The sequence below is a fragment of the Myxine glutinosa genome, chromosome 1 (genome assembly GCF_964187855.1).
Source record: "Myxine glutinosa chromosome 1, kmMyxGlut1.1, whole genome shotgun sequence".
Taxonomy (NCBI): domain Eukaryota; kingdom Metazoa; phylum Chordata; class Myxini; order Myxiniformes; family Myxinidae; genus Myxine; species Myxine glutinosa.
Window position 1 is genome coordinate 155,071,636 of NC_136261.1, and position 16,494 is coordinate 155,088,129.

Here is a 16,494-nt window from a genome sequence, read left to right on the forward strand (position 1 = left end):
TATGGTCACTAAACCCATAAGGAAAATGGAGTGGCAGTGATTTGTATTAAGACAACAGGGTCAGAACTAGGATACAACCCAGTCAACGATAGGTTAACATCAGCGAGGTTGAAGGAACATCCAGTAACACCACCATGGTTCAGATTTATGGCCCAACTTCCGCAGTAGATGAAGAAAATGCAGATGAGTAAATGGAAAGTTACAGGAACTCGTAGAACAGGTGCCTACAGGAAATACAGGAACTCGTAGAACAGACTGGAATGCAAAATTTGGAGAAGCCGGAGCACCAGGGATTGCACTAAAGCATGGACCTGAATCCAAAATGGGCCAATACTCTGCCAGACAGTGGGACAGAATATGGCAAAACAACAAGTCAAGTTGAGAAAGGTGAAAAACAAAAATCAAAAACTCCAAGGTATGACCTTGAAAATGTGACATCAACAATGTGCAATAAAGGTTTAAAAAAAACATTTTGCAGAGCTGGACTTGGTTGAGAGAATGCCAGACGAATTGTGGCAAGAGGTTGAAGACATTATAAAAGAAAAGGCCAAAAAAGAACCCAAAAAACAAGCAGAAAGAAGGATAGATGGCTATTGGAAGAGGCAATAAATATTGCAGACCGAAGATGATGAAAACCAAAGGCGCATAAAGAGAGGATATCAAGTGGATAAATGCCGACTTCCAATGACAACCTAAGAAAGACAAAAATATTTCAAAGAGGTGGACGTAGAAATAGAAAGTGACAACAGAGCAGATCAGAAACTGTCATGCTTTGGACACATCAAGCGTGCATAAAACGAAAGTCTGTAGAAATCAACCATGCTGGGTATGGACGAGGGAAGAAGAAGAAGAAGAAGCAGACCTTGTACGTGCTGGATGTATTAGGTAAAGGCATAAAGGCTGCAACCGAGCTGTTTCTGCCAGAGCTTCATGAAGCAATGCAGGATATGGATGTTTGGATAAATCTGATCATGAACGTCGCCAGAAGCCAGACATGACTTGAAGGGGCTAGATGATGCCATGAACCTCCTCCTCCCTCTTTTTCTTCCCTTTCCTTCCCTCAACCCTCGTCTAGCCCAGCCCCCAACCTTGCCCCACTGGGAATCTCTTTGTTCGATGCATGGGTAAATGAGGGACTGAGCACACTTGCTCTGCACAGTCGATGTTGAAGATCACAAGATGACTGAAACACTGGATCTGAGTCTTGTTGGCAGATAAATTGCTCGTTTTCATGAGCATGGTTCGACCCACAAATCCGAGTTGATTCAGATTCTCCAGAAATCCACTTGATAGTCTACCAGGGTTGAGTGACGAGACTCCCGTTTCTTCACAATGGCTGACTGAAGGATATATAGAAGGATTACTTTCCAGACAGCCTAATAGCTCAGGTCACATTTAGTCTACATGTATGTATACACACACAAGCACACACACACCTGCTTTCCTTCCAACAATTCTTACAATTCCCTGGAGCATTTTGTTACAAAAGAAAGGAAAAAGAAGATATTCAAACCAGAAGCGAACCTACGCACACCTGGTGGTGATGATATGTTTATGCCCACTTCTGTGCTTTGAATGTCGAAGTTGTGACTGAATGTCAGACTTGATCGGTCCATGTTGTAACATACCTCCGTCCTCCACGCATCCCACTTTTGTAAAGGGTAAAAAGAAGCGAGTGGGAGCTCGGATTGCCAGCTAATTCAGGATGGCTAAACTACGAGTATATTATGGAAATGCAGTATCAAGGTGCAACAGGGTTTTCAGGCCAGGTTGAGCAGAGCGTGCAAACGAGGCCCTGCTTTTCTTGGTCGGTTGCGTCTGTTGTCATGCCACATGGTCTGACTACAAAGTTTTCCAGTCCAATCATAATTGTTGTAAATGTTAATGTCAAAGCACTTACCCAGTTAATGCATCCCGATGAAAGGATTTTCTGTATTTCCATTACATCCTGATTGGTCAGTGACCAATGTTTGCATTTCTTGTGGACTGCTGCAGCTTAAACAATCCTTTTTCAGTGTCTTCATACACTGTTTTTGGCCTACCTCTTTGCTTTGTTCTTAACCAAGTCTCAACCCTATTCCTCTTTTTTACCCATTAGATGCTAATCAACACGCGCGCTGAAAGAGAGTACTCAGTTTTCACTCCGGTTTCTTTCTTGTTGTACACCGCTCCTTTCCTATGTCATCTCCAGGAGCTGCATAACGTCATTGCCAGGCAACGACGAAGGGGGTTCGGCAATGACGAACGCTGAAAGGGAGTACTCAGTTTTCACTCTGGTCATTTGCTTGTTTGTTTGTTTTCTTGTTTGTTTGTTTGTTTGTTTGTTTGCCCGGGCGATATCTCAGCCATCATTTGAGCTAGGAAGTTGAAATTTCGGCACAATAGTGAGAAAGTACTTTGGCAAAAAACAGTATTTTTTGTTTTTTGATTAATCAATTAATTGATTAGTTACTTAATTGTTATCGATTAAGTACTTATAATATTTCCTTTCTCTTCTGGGCATTATCTCAGGAAACTTTTGAGTTAGGTATCTCCCCCTGATATTTGGACATGCCAATGACCAAGTGATCTTGCTGTAAAGGCTATTTTTAATTTATTGATTGATCAATTAATCGATGATTTTAAAAATTATTCAATTAATGACTTTATTTTTTTTTTTTTGTTACAGATTCGGATGAAACGGTGGTGGTTTAGGTATTCTGTTAGCCAATTGATTAATTATTTAATTATTTTATGCTTATTATTTATTTATTTTTATTATTAATCATTTATTTATTTTCATTCTCATCTGGGCAATCTCAGGCACCTTTTGTGCTAGTAAGCTGATATTTGGACATGAAAGTGGCCAAGTGATGTGGCTATAAGGGATATTTTTGATTTATTGATTAATCAATTAATGGATTAATTATTTATTTATTGATCAATTATTTAATTTTTTCGATTAATGACTTATTTATTTAACTTTAAAAAGGTTACAGCTTCAGATGAAGCATTGGTGGTTTAGGTATGCTATTAGCCAATTAATTAAGAAAATATTTTATGATCACTATTTATTGATTTTAATTATGCAATTAATCAATCAATTAATTGAACACCTCTCCCTCCCAATACAGTCTCTATGCGCTGCATGGCGGTATTGCCAGGCGCTAAAGGCCAAAGCCAAAGGCGCCCCAGCAATGCCACATGTTATTTATGTTATTTATTTATTTGGCATGGTGGTGGTGTACTTTGAATGTATCTGTACTTGTCTCTACCTTTATTTGCACTCCAGTGATGGACAGTTGTCACAATATCCATGAAGGCCTTTTCAATTCGATTCAATTATCCTCTATACACCAGCGTATTGGAAGGATTTCAACATCTCGATGGGTGTTATTTTATCAATCCATGTCATATTTTTTTTATAATCGAGAAATTCAAACATTGGCTATGAACATTGAGATATAAACATATATATATTAACAGCCTCATAAGAATTAGAGCATCAGCTGTACCACTTCGGCTATAACATCTACATCGTCTCACAATACTACATGTCAATATTACTTTTCAAATGTGTATTTATGAAGGATAGAAGAATCTTGACAAATCAGATGTTTTCCTATAATCTGCATACTGCACACATTCTCTTCGACTTCCTTTCATTTTGTCACTACATCAAAATGCATTCTTTTCATTCTTCCGGCCATCTTCTCTCCCAGCATTCATTCCTTCACCATTTTTATTTCGATAGATAGCGCAAAGATGCCACCTTCTTTCTACAGTTTTGTAAGTATACAATCTGGGCCAGGTGACTTGCCATTCATCATTTTCATTAGGACCTCGTAGATCTCATCAACAAAGGGTAATCAGACACCGTTTCTCATGTCATCTATTACATAGATCTTTCTTATTGTGTCATGTTTTATTGTTATTTCACCATCTATTGGCTTGCAATTCATCTATTTTGGTCTATTTTGCACTTCAGTGTGTCTTCCTTGAGGCATTTGGTGCTTTTCAACATTCTTAAACCACGTGCATTAAGACATTGGGAAGAAAAACAATTAACAAAACAAAAAGACATTTAACAGCTGATATTCGCAGATACTGTTTCTATTGCAGTGTTGTGCTGGAGTGTGCAACCTCATCAAGCTATATCATCAAAAATACCCGTTGCTCAGAAATGACAGTTCTATACGTTACCGTCACAGCATCACACTTGAAAAATATAATAAACCAATTTTCAACAACACGTTCTTCCCCCCCCCCCCCCCCCCCCCCCGTGTGTACCCTGGTTTAGAATAGGTACACCGTATCCCTCCGTGTCGTAAGAGGCGACTAAGAGTGTTGGCGTCAGGAAGGGCATCCGGCCATAAAAAACATTGCCTCAAAAAAGAGAACCATGACAATTACAACGACATATGGGCAGGGTACAGCCCGAAGTGGAGATCGGTTTCTGATGTTTGGGACATGGAATGTAGGGACAATGACAGAGAGATCAGGAGAAGTGGTGGAAATATTGATCAGAAGAAGAGTGGACATATGTTGTGTGCAAGAGACGAGATGGAAGGGAAGTGGTGTGAGAATGGTGAAGGGTAGGCAGGGACAGAAATACAAGTTTGTGTGGCAAGGGTGCCCAGAGGGCGTGAATGGTGTTGGTGTCCTGTTTTCTGAGGAGTTTGTAGACAGTGTGGTGAGTGTAACTAGAGTGAGTGATAGGTTGATGATGGTGAAAATGATGATTGGAAAGCTCTTGGTGAACGTCATCTCGGGATATGCTCCGCAGGTTGGTCGGAGCGATGAAGAGAAGGACAAGTTCTGGTGTGCGATAGAGAAGCTGATGGAAAACGTGAAAGATGAAGAAGTTGTTGTGGTGGGAAGGAGTATGGACGGTTTTGAGGGAGTTCATGGGGGTTACGGATATGGTGTGAGAAATGGAGAAGGTGAAAGGATTTTGCAGTTTGCTGATGGAGCTGATTTGTTGATTTGTAATACTCAGTTCCAGAAAGAGGATAATAAGCTTGTTACATACACGTCAGGTGGGTCGACGACAACCATTGACTACCTGATGGTGCGTAGGCGAGATAGGGGGCACCTCCGGGACACAAAGGTGATCCCGGGGGAGGAGGCTGTTTCACAGCACCACTTGGTTGTCTGCGACATAAGGGTGAAAGGTGCGAGGAGAGCTCGGCGGGTGAAGTGCCAACCGAGAATGAAGGTGTGGAGGTTGAAAGAGGCGACAGTAAGGGAGGCATTAAAAGAGAGGCTGAGTAGGGTAGAGGATGATGTGGTTGAGCTTGAAAGTGGTTGGATGTCAATGAAAGATAGTCTGTTGGGAGCCGTTGGTGAGGTATGTGGATGGACAAAAGGACCACCGAGGCACTCGGAAACATGGTGGTGGGATGATGAAGTTGGAAAGAGGATTGACGAGAACAGGAAGACGTTCAAGGAGTGGCAGAAGGCGAAGGGTATGGGAGCAGAAAAAGCAGAGCATGAAAGTTATAAGGCAGCCAAGAAGGCTGCAAAGAAAGAGTTAGCAAAGGCGCAGGAGGTATGTAGGAAAATGTTCGGAGAACGCTTGGATTCGGAAGAGGGTCAGAGAGCGGTATTCAGGATTGCCAAGCAGATAGCGAAAGAGAGGTGTGATGTGATGGGGGTGAGTTGCTTGAAGGATGAAGTGGGACAAATCGTTGTGGACCCAGATGGAATTAAAGGAAGATGGAAAAGACATATGGAAATGCTATTGAATACAGAGAATGAATGGGATGGCAACATAGAGAGTAACCCAGTTTTAGGACCGGCAGAGAAGATAACTGAGAAGGAAGTTGAGGAAGCGATAAAAGCAATGAAGAGTAGAAAAGCGGGAGGGCCGACGGGAGTTGTGGGAGATATGTTGAAGGCAGCAGGAAGTTAGGGTGTGAAGAGAATGACAGAGATCTGTAATCTGGTGGTGAAAGAAGGCCGCATTCCAGTGGATTGGGAACTGAGTACCCTCGTCCCTCTATACAAGGGGATAGGTGACCCTCTGGAGTGTGGCTCGTACCAAGCGATAAAGTTATTGGAGCATGGAATGAAGGTATTGGAAAGGGTATTGGAGAGGAGGATAAGGAAGAAGGTGAAGATCGACGAAATTCAGTTTGGATTTATGCCAGGAAGAGGAACGACAGACGCGCTCTTTATTGTGAGGCAGTTGCAGGAGAAGTACATGGAGAAGAGGAAGAAGTTGTTTCTTGGGTTTGTTGATCTGGAGAAAGCATTCGATAGGGTTCCATGCAAAGTATTGACATGGGCATTGACGAAGTTAGGAGTGGAGGAATGGTTGATCAGAGTAGTGATGGCAATGTGCAAAAGAGCGCGCACAGCTGTAAGGACGAAGGACGGGAACAGTGGTGAGTTTGAGGTGAAGGTGGGAGTGCATCAGGGGTCGGTACTAAGTCCGCTACTATTTGTAGCTGTAATGGAGGTGCTGGCTCAGAACGTAAAGGAGGGTTTACCATGGGAGTTGTTGTATGCAGATGATCTGGTGTTGACTGCGGAAAGTATGGATGGACTGAAGGAAAAGATGAACAAGTGGAAGGAATGTATGGAGACAAAAGGTCTGAAGGTGAATATCGGAAAGTGGAAGGTGATGGCAAGTGGTAAAGCATGTGGTGAGGTGGAAAGAACTGGGAAGTGGCCATGTGCTGTGTGCAGGAAGGGTGTCGGAGTGAACTCCATTCAATGTACAATGTGCGCTGAGTGGGTTCATCAAAAATGTAGTGGTCTGAGAGGGTCATTAACCAGTGTGGCAGCTACATTCAAATGTAAGGTGTGCACAGAGGGAGCTGCAGATGGAGGAAATGTTGAGTTGGATCTTGGAGACGGCGTGAAGCTGGAAGGTGTGAAAACATTTTGCTACCTCGGAGACATGCTGAATGGAGAAAGTGGATCAGACTCGGCAACGGTTGCTCAAGTGAGATGTGCATGGAAGAAGTTTCGGGAACTGAGTGGCATGCTGATGAGGAGGGGAGTGTCGTTGAAGCTGAAGGGAAAGGTGTATGCTGCATGTGTAAGAAGTGTTATGATTTATGGAAGCGAGACATGGGTAATGAACGTAGAGCAGCAACGAAGGCTGGAAAGGGTGGAAATGCGAATGGTTCGGTGGATGTGCGGAGTATCGTTGAGAGAGAGGAAGACAAATGATGAATTGCGAAAGATGATGGGAATAGAGCCTGTGATTGATGCTGTGAAGAGCAACAGGTTGAGATGGTTTGGTCATATGTTGAGGAAGGATGAAACTGACTGGTTGAGAAGAGTGATGGAAATGAATGTAGAAGGAAGTAGAGGACGGGGAAGACCGAGAAAGACTTGGTTAAAGATGGTGGAAGAAGAAATGCGGGCAAGCAGGTTAACAAGGGGAGATGCAGAAAATAGGCCAAAATGGAGAAGATCGTCATGGGGACCGCAAGGCTAACCCCCGCTCTAGCAGGGAAAATGGCCTTAAAATGCATGTTGTTGTTGTATATGTTCTTTTTTTGGTGCAGGATATTAAATAGTGACAGGTTCATTCAATACATACTTGACTCAATTAAGAAAGACAGCTATTGGTACAACTTTTGAATGTCCTAAGCCAGATACACTCAATGGGAATTGTACTTTGAATACTAAAAAACCCAGCACTGTGCATACAAAAGTAACTTTCAAGCACTGGTTTGTACTCATAGTTGCACTATCTGGTCTTAGCTGCACCAGACTTGGTGGCGTGATGGTTAGAGCATCCGTATCGAAGTATCGACGGTCAGTGTTTAGAATCCTGGCTGAGTCATACTAAATAATTTCAAAAAATGGTACGTAGTGCTTCCTCGTTTGATGCTCAGCATTTTAAAAGGATAAAGCATAGACAAACAACCATAGGTTGGCAATCATTGCACAGGCTTGATGGGCCCAATGGCCTCCTATGTTGAAGTTCCTTGCAAGAGAACAAATATTATTATTATTATTATTATTATTGTTATTATTTGAGAACTAGTGATTAAAGTTTGTTCTCGGTGCACCAAATGAAAATGTGTGACAAAAAATATAAACGCCCAATAGAGCCTATAAATGTAGTTGGGATTATGGAGATAAATTAAAGGATTGAATGTGGAAGTTAAGGTGCATGGTACCTTGGCAGCAGCCCCACCAGTGATAACGCTCTTGATGAAGATGCCAAGGTCCCCAGCACCCCTCTTTGCCTTATTTCCCTTGACGCTGACTCCTAATCCTGCAGCCCCAGCCGCATTCAGGGGCACATTGAAGGTAAGAAACTCGCGTGAACCATCGGGAGAAAGCAAGCGACCTTCTTCTTCTTCTTTATCCACCTCATCCGCCACTCTATTTTCACGAACCTCCACCACCTCACGGTCCCTATCATGTTGTGTTCCATGTGCAGACAAGACTTGTGGGACCTAAAAGACAATGCAGTCATTTATTACTCGGTTAATATGAACCAAAAATTTCAGACCTTATTACTCAATTGATGAGCAAGGTAAGCCAGTTTTCATTTACAAGTCAAGCCAATTAACCATTGCATGAAAATTAGACAAAAACCCCACATGCCTACAAACGAGGTTCCAGACAAGTCTCTCTCTCTGAACAGATGTCTGCACGAAGGCAGGTTCCGTACTACCGAGATATCTCATATCAAGTATTACATTGGGTAGTTTGTCATTGGCTTTCCAGTGGTAGTCAGGGCAGAAATTTGAAATTTGGCCAGGAGTCGCAGCAAACATTGACACCATGGGATCAACAATTAACATTTATTTTTTTGTGACAGACACCATGTGATCTTTAACATGCACCAGCAGCAAATGCTGACAGAAGGTTCCCAAGATTAATGTCCTATCCAACAGACAGCAGACCAATTGATGCAATGCCTGAACTGAAAAACAATAGGGTGAATTTATAGTCAGGTCGGGCATCAAACAGAGTAGAGGTGAGTACACGACATTAATACCTCGCTTAGCGATCAGAATGCATTCCTAAATAATCGAAAATGCACAAAATGGGGACCATTATATCATTGTCTATATGGAGATGCATTTCCGACAGCGTTATTTCTTACGCATGAGCAGTACGAGGGCTTTATTGGATTATCAGTAATAACTAATAACACTAATAAAAATACAGATGGTAAACAATAGCTTAGGGAATTCAAGGGCTTGCCTGGTCTTCAGCGCTTGCAGCGTCGCCACTGATACATATGCTTTGCAAGTTTATGCGGCACTTAAACCTGCCAAACCAAGCTTAACCGGCCCTCCATCCTCTCTGACAAACTGATCCTTGAATGAGTTAACTTTGTTTAAGTTAAAGTGGTGGACTGGACAAAAGCTTTTATCTTGTCTGCATTTTTGAGAATTGTTCTAATGGTGGACGTAGCCAAGTCTAACACATGACCCACCTCCACCTGCTTGGCTCAGAGCGTGTGTATACAAACAATGGCAGTGGGTGTGTTTACTCATTATTCATGTACCTGTGTCTGTTTGCCAAAACACACAGTCACAGGCATATGGCAATTCATAATGATAAATACTTATCCCTTGCAAAAAAACAAAAAAAAGATCCAAAAAGGTCCAAAATTTCACGAGAGAGTCCTGATAGATACATCAGGTAAAGTCTGAACTATTGATAATTTTAATAAATCAATTATAGCCGATGCCCCAACGCATTGCTCAGCAATATAAATCAGGTCTGTCACGAGCTTATGAGAATCCAGAATCATGTTTAAACATACAAAGGAAATTTGCTCAGTGAGCTCCGCAGAGGAATGCCATAAAACCTTCAATTCAAGTTCTCGTATAATGCCCAATCACTGATCATCTTGAAGTGGCAACAACACCAATAAGTCACAAAAATAATGTATACATAGTTGTGAATAATCATGCTAACATACTGTGGCAAGCCCATCCGCTGTGATTGGGGCATCTTCCTGTCGAGACAACAACAGCTCGACACTGCCCCCAAGTGGCGTACGGCGCAGGAGTCCAACCACAGCTTCTTGGCTCCACCCTGTCACATCGGCTTCATTTACCTACCGGATCACAGAGAATGTAAGAGTTCACGAGATCAGAACATGGGACTTCCTCGGCAGGCCATTTTGGGGGCTATAATAATAAAGAAAATGATTTTTGAGGAGTAAATAAATTAAATAAACACGTTTAACCTCCAAATATATGCAAGCCACATGGATCAATGGCAAATTAAAAAGAACCAAGAAAGGAAGACAAAAGACAATGAAAATGAACTCGCAGCTAATAATCTTACTTTGAGCAGGCGATCCCCAGACCTGAGCCTTCCATCCTGGGCAGCTGCCCCTCGTGCCATGATGCTCTTCACATAAATTGGAGAGCGTTTCCCAACTGGAGTGTCCCTGGTTGCTACTGTGAACCCAAGACCGTCTGAACCTATCAGGAAGAATGAACATTCACAGGTATAGTCTATGCATTGCTTCCAATCACCAACAAGAACACCTGTCTTCAACTGAACTCCACTGGTGAAGAATGTGCTGTATTTAGGATTGGTAAATCACCTTAAAAGGTACAAAGGTATATAAATCCCCTGATAAAGGCAGTGGTATGGCAGTCTCAAAATCACTCAAACTATATACATCTTACCCAGCATACATTTCAAAAGTGTGACACCAAGAGATGTCATCAATGCAAGTTTGTTCACATTTTCTAGTACTGCTTGGCCCGAACAATGGACAAAGAGTCTGATGTTGATTCCCAAGGGTAAAGAAAATCACCCTCTAGACACACAGAATCACATGGGGTAAAAAATAAAAAATAAAACCGAAAGTGTAACAGTGGCATAGCCGGGATTGTAAAATATTATAAACCACAAACACACATGATTAGCTTTTTAAACAGTCGCCAATGCTGTTTATAACATTAAACAAAGAAATTTGGAGGAATCCCAACATCCGTGAGGTAAGTTTTACTTACAGAACTGAGGGAAGATCTACTGTAATCTACATGGGTTGGGTTAATAACATGCTATCAAAAAACCGAGGTGAATTCCTTACTTCTGCGGTTGTTAGTCAATACACCGCTTAGCATTGATTAATAAACCATACACCGCTTCAATTCATTAACTTTGTATTCACGACATTGGGATTAGTGTTACGGTCATATTTACTAATTATTATTATCACTATTACGAAAACGATACAACTGAAATGATACACTACTGTATTAAGAAATCTGGGCTTAATTTGTCCGAAGCGCCCCAAATGTGAGGCATAAAGGCTAAGGCTTATACGTACCGTTTTGTTGGAAGAGCCGTAACGCCGATGCTTTCAATATTTGATGATCATTGAAACAATCGGTTTATTTGTGTTTCACACTGAATGAAAAGCGTAAAGGTAGACCATGGAGATTGTGATATATGACAGGTTCGACGATATATTCGGCCTGAACGACATTGGAATCGAAATGCCGGAGTGTGGAGAGTCAGACACCATTCCGCCGAAATGACATCAGACGTAATCACATCACCCTGTCATGTGACCAGATCCTCAGCTCTGATTGGTATGTGTTTGAGGGGACATACATACATACATACATACGTAGTGTGTTCAAAAAGTATCCGACCTTTATTTTACGTGCGTAAAAAAAAAGAAGCTAGGGAGGCGTTGATTGGTGCACGTATGTAGGCGATCCTAATGCGCACGTGTGAATTTTTTCCCACCTGCAGAAGCTGTCATTCGACGGCAGACCGCCGATGAAATCAGCTCATCTTTGCATCATAATATACTAGTGAGATACCCGTGCTACGCACGGGTGGGAGGCCAGAAGCAAACAGGCAATGCAGATACGGCGAATGCTAAAGCATGAAACCAATAAATTCCACATTCCTGTAGCACCTTCAGTCGCACATCAGACGTAGACAGCAAGTTAGTGAAGGACTTCCATGAAAAACGTACCCGTTCGCAAACAAACGGGTACGTTCACGTATAGAAACATCGATCGTGGGTCTGTGGCGAATCTGCATATGGGAATCCGCGAAGTTCACGTTCAGAAAGTAGAAACCATCACGGCATGTCGTCATTCACTTGAACTCGATATCTCTTTTTTCATTCCAAACAACATATCTCCAATCACAAATTAATCACAAAATAAACTTTAAACATTGTTAATGTTTCCTTTATTGTAAAAACTACCAAGTCAACAGTTAAAAGGATTTTGAGCGGATAGGTGTTATGGCCTCGGCAAGATCGATGGAGACAGCGATCTGTTGGCTTATACAGCGCCCAAATAGCTATATGGAATTCTCTCATGTAGAGATTAAACCCACATAATTTGAACTTTGGCCGAGGTCATTATTTACTTTTAATGATGTTTATATACGAATCAAAAAGAAGATAATTGGTTTTGGGTCGTCCTTTCCACATATCTCATGGGATTGTGAGTTGGAGAGACGGCCGTGATGGCGGGGAGGGGGTTGGACTTCTCTCAAGCAGGGATTCAACCCATGTCCTTATAAAAGGTCTTTGTCCGAGGTCACCGAGTCTGATCGGTGCAGCCGTGCAGCGATTGGTGCAGCCGTTTGTGCGGCACCCAGGAAAATAATGTTACGCGTGAGTCCAAACCTGAAAATGCTGGAGGCCAAAGCTGAAATTGGAAAAACATTATAGCCTATTTTACTCCAGGAGATCCCAGGATTACCCACCCAAAATATCATTGCGATCGGTTCAGCCGTTTTTGCGGTACCTTCGAACGGATGGACAGACAGACGGACGGACATTTGGTGAATTATAGCAAGATACTTATATCATGTTTGGTCAAAATCCCATCACTGGTTCACAATTTCGAAGAGCAACAGAATTTTTACTTAACGGTACCTCTGACCTTTGACCTAGTGACCCCATAATCTAATCTGTTAATGTTTACATCATTATAATGCTTGTGCCAATTTTTTAAATTTAAATCCCTTGAGCTGTTATCAATTTTTTTACCTAACATGACCTCTGACCTTTGATCTGTTGATGCCATAGTCCAATCAGTTCATCTTTGCATCATATATACTTATACCAAATTTGTTCCAAAATCCTATCACTTGTTGAGTTTTTCACAAGTTGGCTGGTGTGGCAACATACATTTTACTTAACATGACCTTTGACCTCTTGACCCCAAAATCTAATCAGTTCATGTTTTCATCATTATACATACCTGTACAAAGCTTGACTTAGTTAGATCCCTTCAGCCGTTCTTAAGTTATTGCAGTAACAAAATAATTGGAACTTAACATGACGTCTGACCTCTTGACCCCAAAATCGAATCAGTTTATCTTTTCATCATAATATAAAATTATACCAAGTTTGGTGAAAATCCCATGACTGGTTCACAAGTTAGCTCGGGTAACAGAATTTTTACCTGAAGGGACGTCTGACATTTGACCTTTTGACCCCAACATATAATCAGTTGATCTTTACATCATTATGCATACTTGTACCAAGTTTGACTAAGATCCCTTTAGCCGTTCTCAAGTTATCACAGACACGAAAACCTATCATGGATGGATGGACGGATGGACAGACGTTCAACCTAAAAATACAATGCCTCCGGCGACCTCATCGGCGGAGGCATGAAAACCTTGTGCAACGTATCAACATTCTGGTTGACCGAGTTGCATTATAAATGTTGCTACCCAATTCGAGATGCTTTGGGGTCAAATGTTTATCTCTACTGACTGTGCAAACCAAATTCTGTGTAATATTTATACTTTGGATGCGATATTGGCCAACAATAATCTCATTCAGCTGACAAATGATCGGATTTCTTCAGTTATTACCTCCGCCGCCGATGGTGGACAGAGGATAGGTTTTCACCACTATCTGTGTGTTTGGCTGTCTCATAGGCTTGTGGACAGATTCTGATAAAACTTGGTGGACAGGTCGGGTGTGTGAAAAGAATGAATCGATTTGATTTTGGTGAAGATGCGGATCCGGATATGACAATTTTTTAATTTTAAAAGTGATTCTTCACCATTGAAAGATGGGACCACAAATAATATATAGCATTATATTTCAAAAGGTTGTGGATGAGTTGTGACAAAACTTGGTGGATGAGTTTGTTGGTGACAAGAACAAGCAGATTCGATTTTGGTTCAGGTCCGGATCCATATCTGGCCTATCAGTGGGATACAAATCATAAACTGTTCAGCCTGTCAGAGGAGTGCCATTCTAGTTTATTCTGCATTACTGATCTAACATATTACCCTGCATGGAAGAATGCTTTAGTTCAAAAGGCGAAATCATTGTGATGTCAGAATCTTGGATTTCATCTTTAGCTTTCTGTATTCTCCTGCCAAACTTGATGTAGCAGAGAAGATGCCTTATTATATGGCAAGTTCATTGATGGCAAGTTCAGAACCCCTTCCCTCCAAAACTTCCCTATCACCCCTCCCCTCCAAATCTACCCCCTTGCCCCTCCCCTCCAAATCATCCCCATCACCCATCTCTTTCAAATCTTCCCCATTGCCCCTCCCCTCCAATTCTTCCCCAACACCCATCCCTTTCAAATCTTCCCCCTTGCCCCTCCCCTCCAAATCTTCCCCATCACCCCTTCCCTCCAAAACTTCCCCATCACCCCTCCCCTCCAAAACTTCCCCATCACCCCTCCCCCCTCTAAATCTACCCCCTTGCCCCTCCCCTCCAAATCATCCCCATCACCCATCTCTTTCAAATCTTCCCCATTGCCCCTCCCCTCCAAATCTTCCCCATCACCCATCCCTTTCAAATCTCCCCCCTTGCCCCTTCCCTCCTAAACTCCCCCCGCACCCCTCCCCTCCGAGACTCTCCCTCACTCCTCCCCTCCGAGACTCCCCTCTCACCCCTCCTCCTCAAAGCGTCCTCCCCGCTTCTTCCCCCTTCCAACTTTCACCTTCATCTCCCTCAACCTTCTGCCTCACTCTTCCTCCTCCTCAAATAACACCTCACTGCGCCTCACCAAATCACCATCAAACCTTTTGTCCGCCCCATTCTTCCCTTCCTCCAAGCTATTCTGAAATCTATGACACACCTTCAACAGCTCTCCCTACCTCTTCCTCCTCTTCCACATCTTACGCTACCGCTCCCCCCCCCCCCCCCCCTGTTCTGTATCCGATGCTCCCCCTTCCTCTTCTTTAACAGTATGGACCTCAAACATCCGGGGCCTTCGCTCAAACCTGACTGATCTCGCCATACAGGTTGCTTCTGACAAACCAGACGTGATCTGCTTAACAGAAACTTTCCTCCTTCATGATGTCTCTGATTCCTTGGTATCTCTCCCAGGTTACTCCCTCCTCCGGTATGATAGACCTGAGCCTCGTCCTGGAGGTGGGGTTGCTATCTTTATAAAAAACTCTCTTCCTCACTCGCCCTGCACTGCCCCCTCTCCACCTCACCCCCAGGAATACCTTTGGCTACGGCTTCCCCTTCGCTCCCACCTTTGTTCATATGTGTGTTGTACCGTCCACCAAACAGTGATGACTCCATCTACATCTCGCTGTCTGATAATATGGACAAACTTCTATCTACCCATCCCAACTCTCTCTTCCTCATATGTGGTGATTTCAATTGCCACCATGCCAGTTGGCTGGGTGTGCGTACCTCTATCACCAGCCATGGCTCTTCAGCAAAGGCATTCTGTGACTCACTGGGACTGACACAATCTGTCAATTTCCCGACCCGGATCTCAGTCAACGGAGCATCTTCTCTTCTGGACTTGGTTATTACAAACTTCCCTGAAAATGTATGCTGCTCTTCTTCTGCTCCAATCGGCTCATCTGATCATGTGCTTGTTAAAGTGGACATCTCTCTGACCATTCTCAGAGAGCCTCCTCAGCATCGACGTGTCTGGCATTTCACTCAGGCCAACTGGCACGGTCTTCAAGCAGCCATCAATCATCTGGACTGGTCTCCCATCTCGACCGCCTCTGACATCAACTCATCCTGGGAATTCTTCCAAAGTAAATTGCTCTCTCTCATGCACAGATTTATCCCATCTCGTCTTCAGTTGTCATACCCTTCCTCCCGTCCATGGTACACGGAATCTTGTGGTGAGGCTATTTCCCAGAAATAACTTGCTTTCTTCTCCTGGAAAGCACATCCAACGGAAGGAAATCTCATTTCCTTTCACAAAGCCAGAAACAAGTGTGTGTCCACCCTCAGGAGAGCCAGGAAACAATATCTCTCCATTCTCAGGACCGAACTCTCTTCCAAATCCTGGTGGCGTCTGGTCAAATCTGTTTCTGGTGTTTGTTCCCCCTCCATCCCCTCCCTCACCTCAAACGGCCACACGGCTGACTCCGCACGTGAAAAAGCTGAATGCCTCAACTCTGTGTTTGCCTCTAAATCTTGTGTCCCAAACCCATCCCTCTCTGTACCCACCGTACCCAGTCGTACCCAGCTGCTCCTGGACTCTGTGTCCTTTCCTCCTGACAAGGTGGAAAAGTTTCTGTCAACCCTCGACTCTGATTCTGCAACTGGACCTGACGGCATCAGCCCACGGGTCCTAA

General features: G+C 43.1%; 1 protein-coding gene across 3 annotated transcripts in view; it reads right to left on the reverse strand.

The window, feature by feature from the left end:
• The window catches only part of LOC137430076 (partitioning defective 3 homolog), a 226,494-nt gene that overhangs the window by 134,790 nt on the left and 75,210 nt on the right, over positions 1 to 16,494 (reverse strand). For all 3 annotated transcript variants that reach the window (XM_068120603.2, XM_078778789.1, XM_068120640.2), the window contains exons 11-13: positions 10,261 to 10,400; positions 9,890 to 10,027; positions 8,124 to 8,405 (exon numbers count right to left, since the gene is read on the reverse strand). In XM_068120603.2, coding sequence (XP_067976704.2) covers positions 8,124 to 8,405; positions 9,890 to 10,027; positions 10,261 to 10,400 — 560 coding nt within the window. The remainder of the gene's footprint in view (positions 1 to 8,123; positions 8,406 to 9,889; positions 10,028 to 10,260; positions 10,401 to 16,494) is intronic.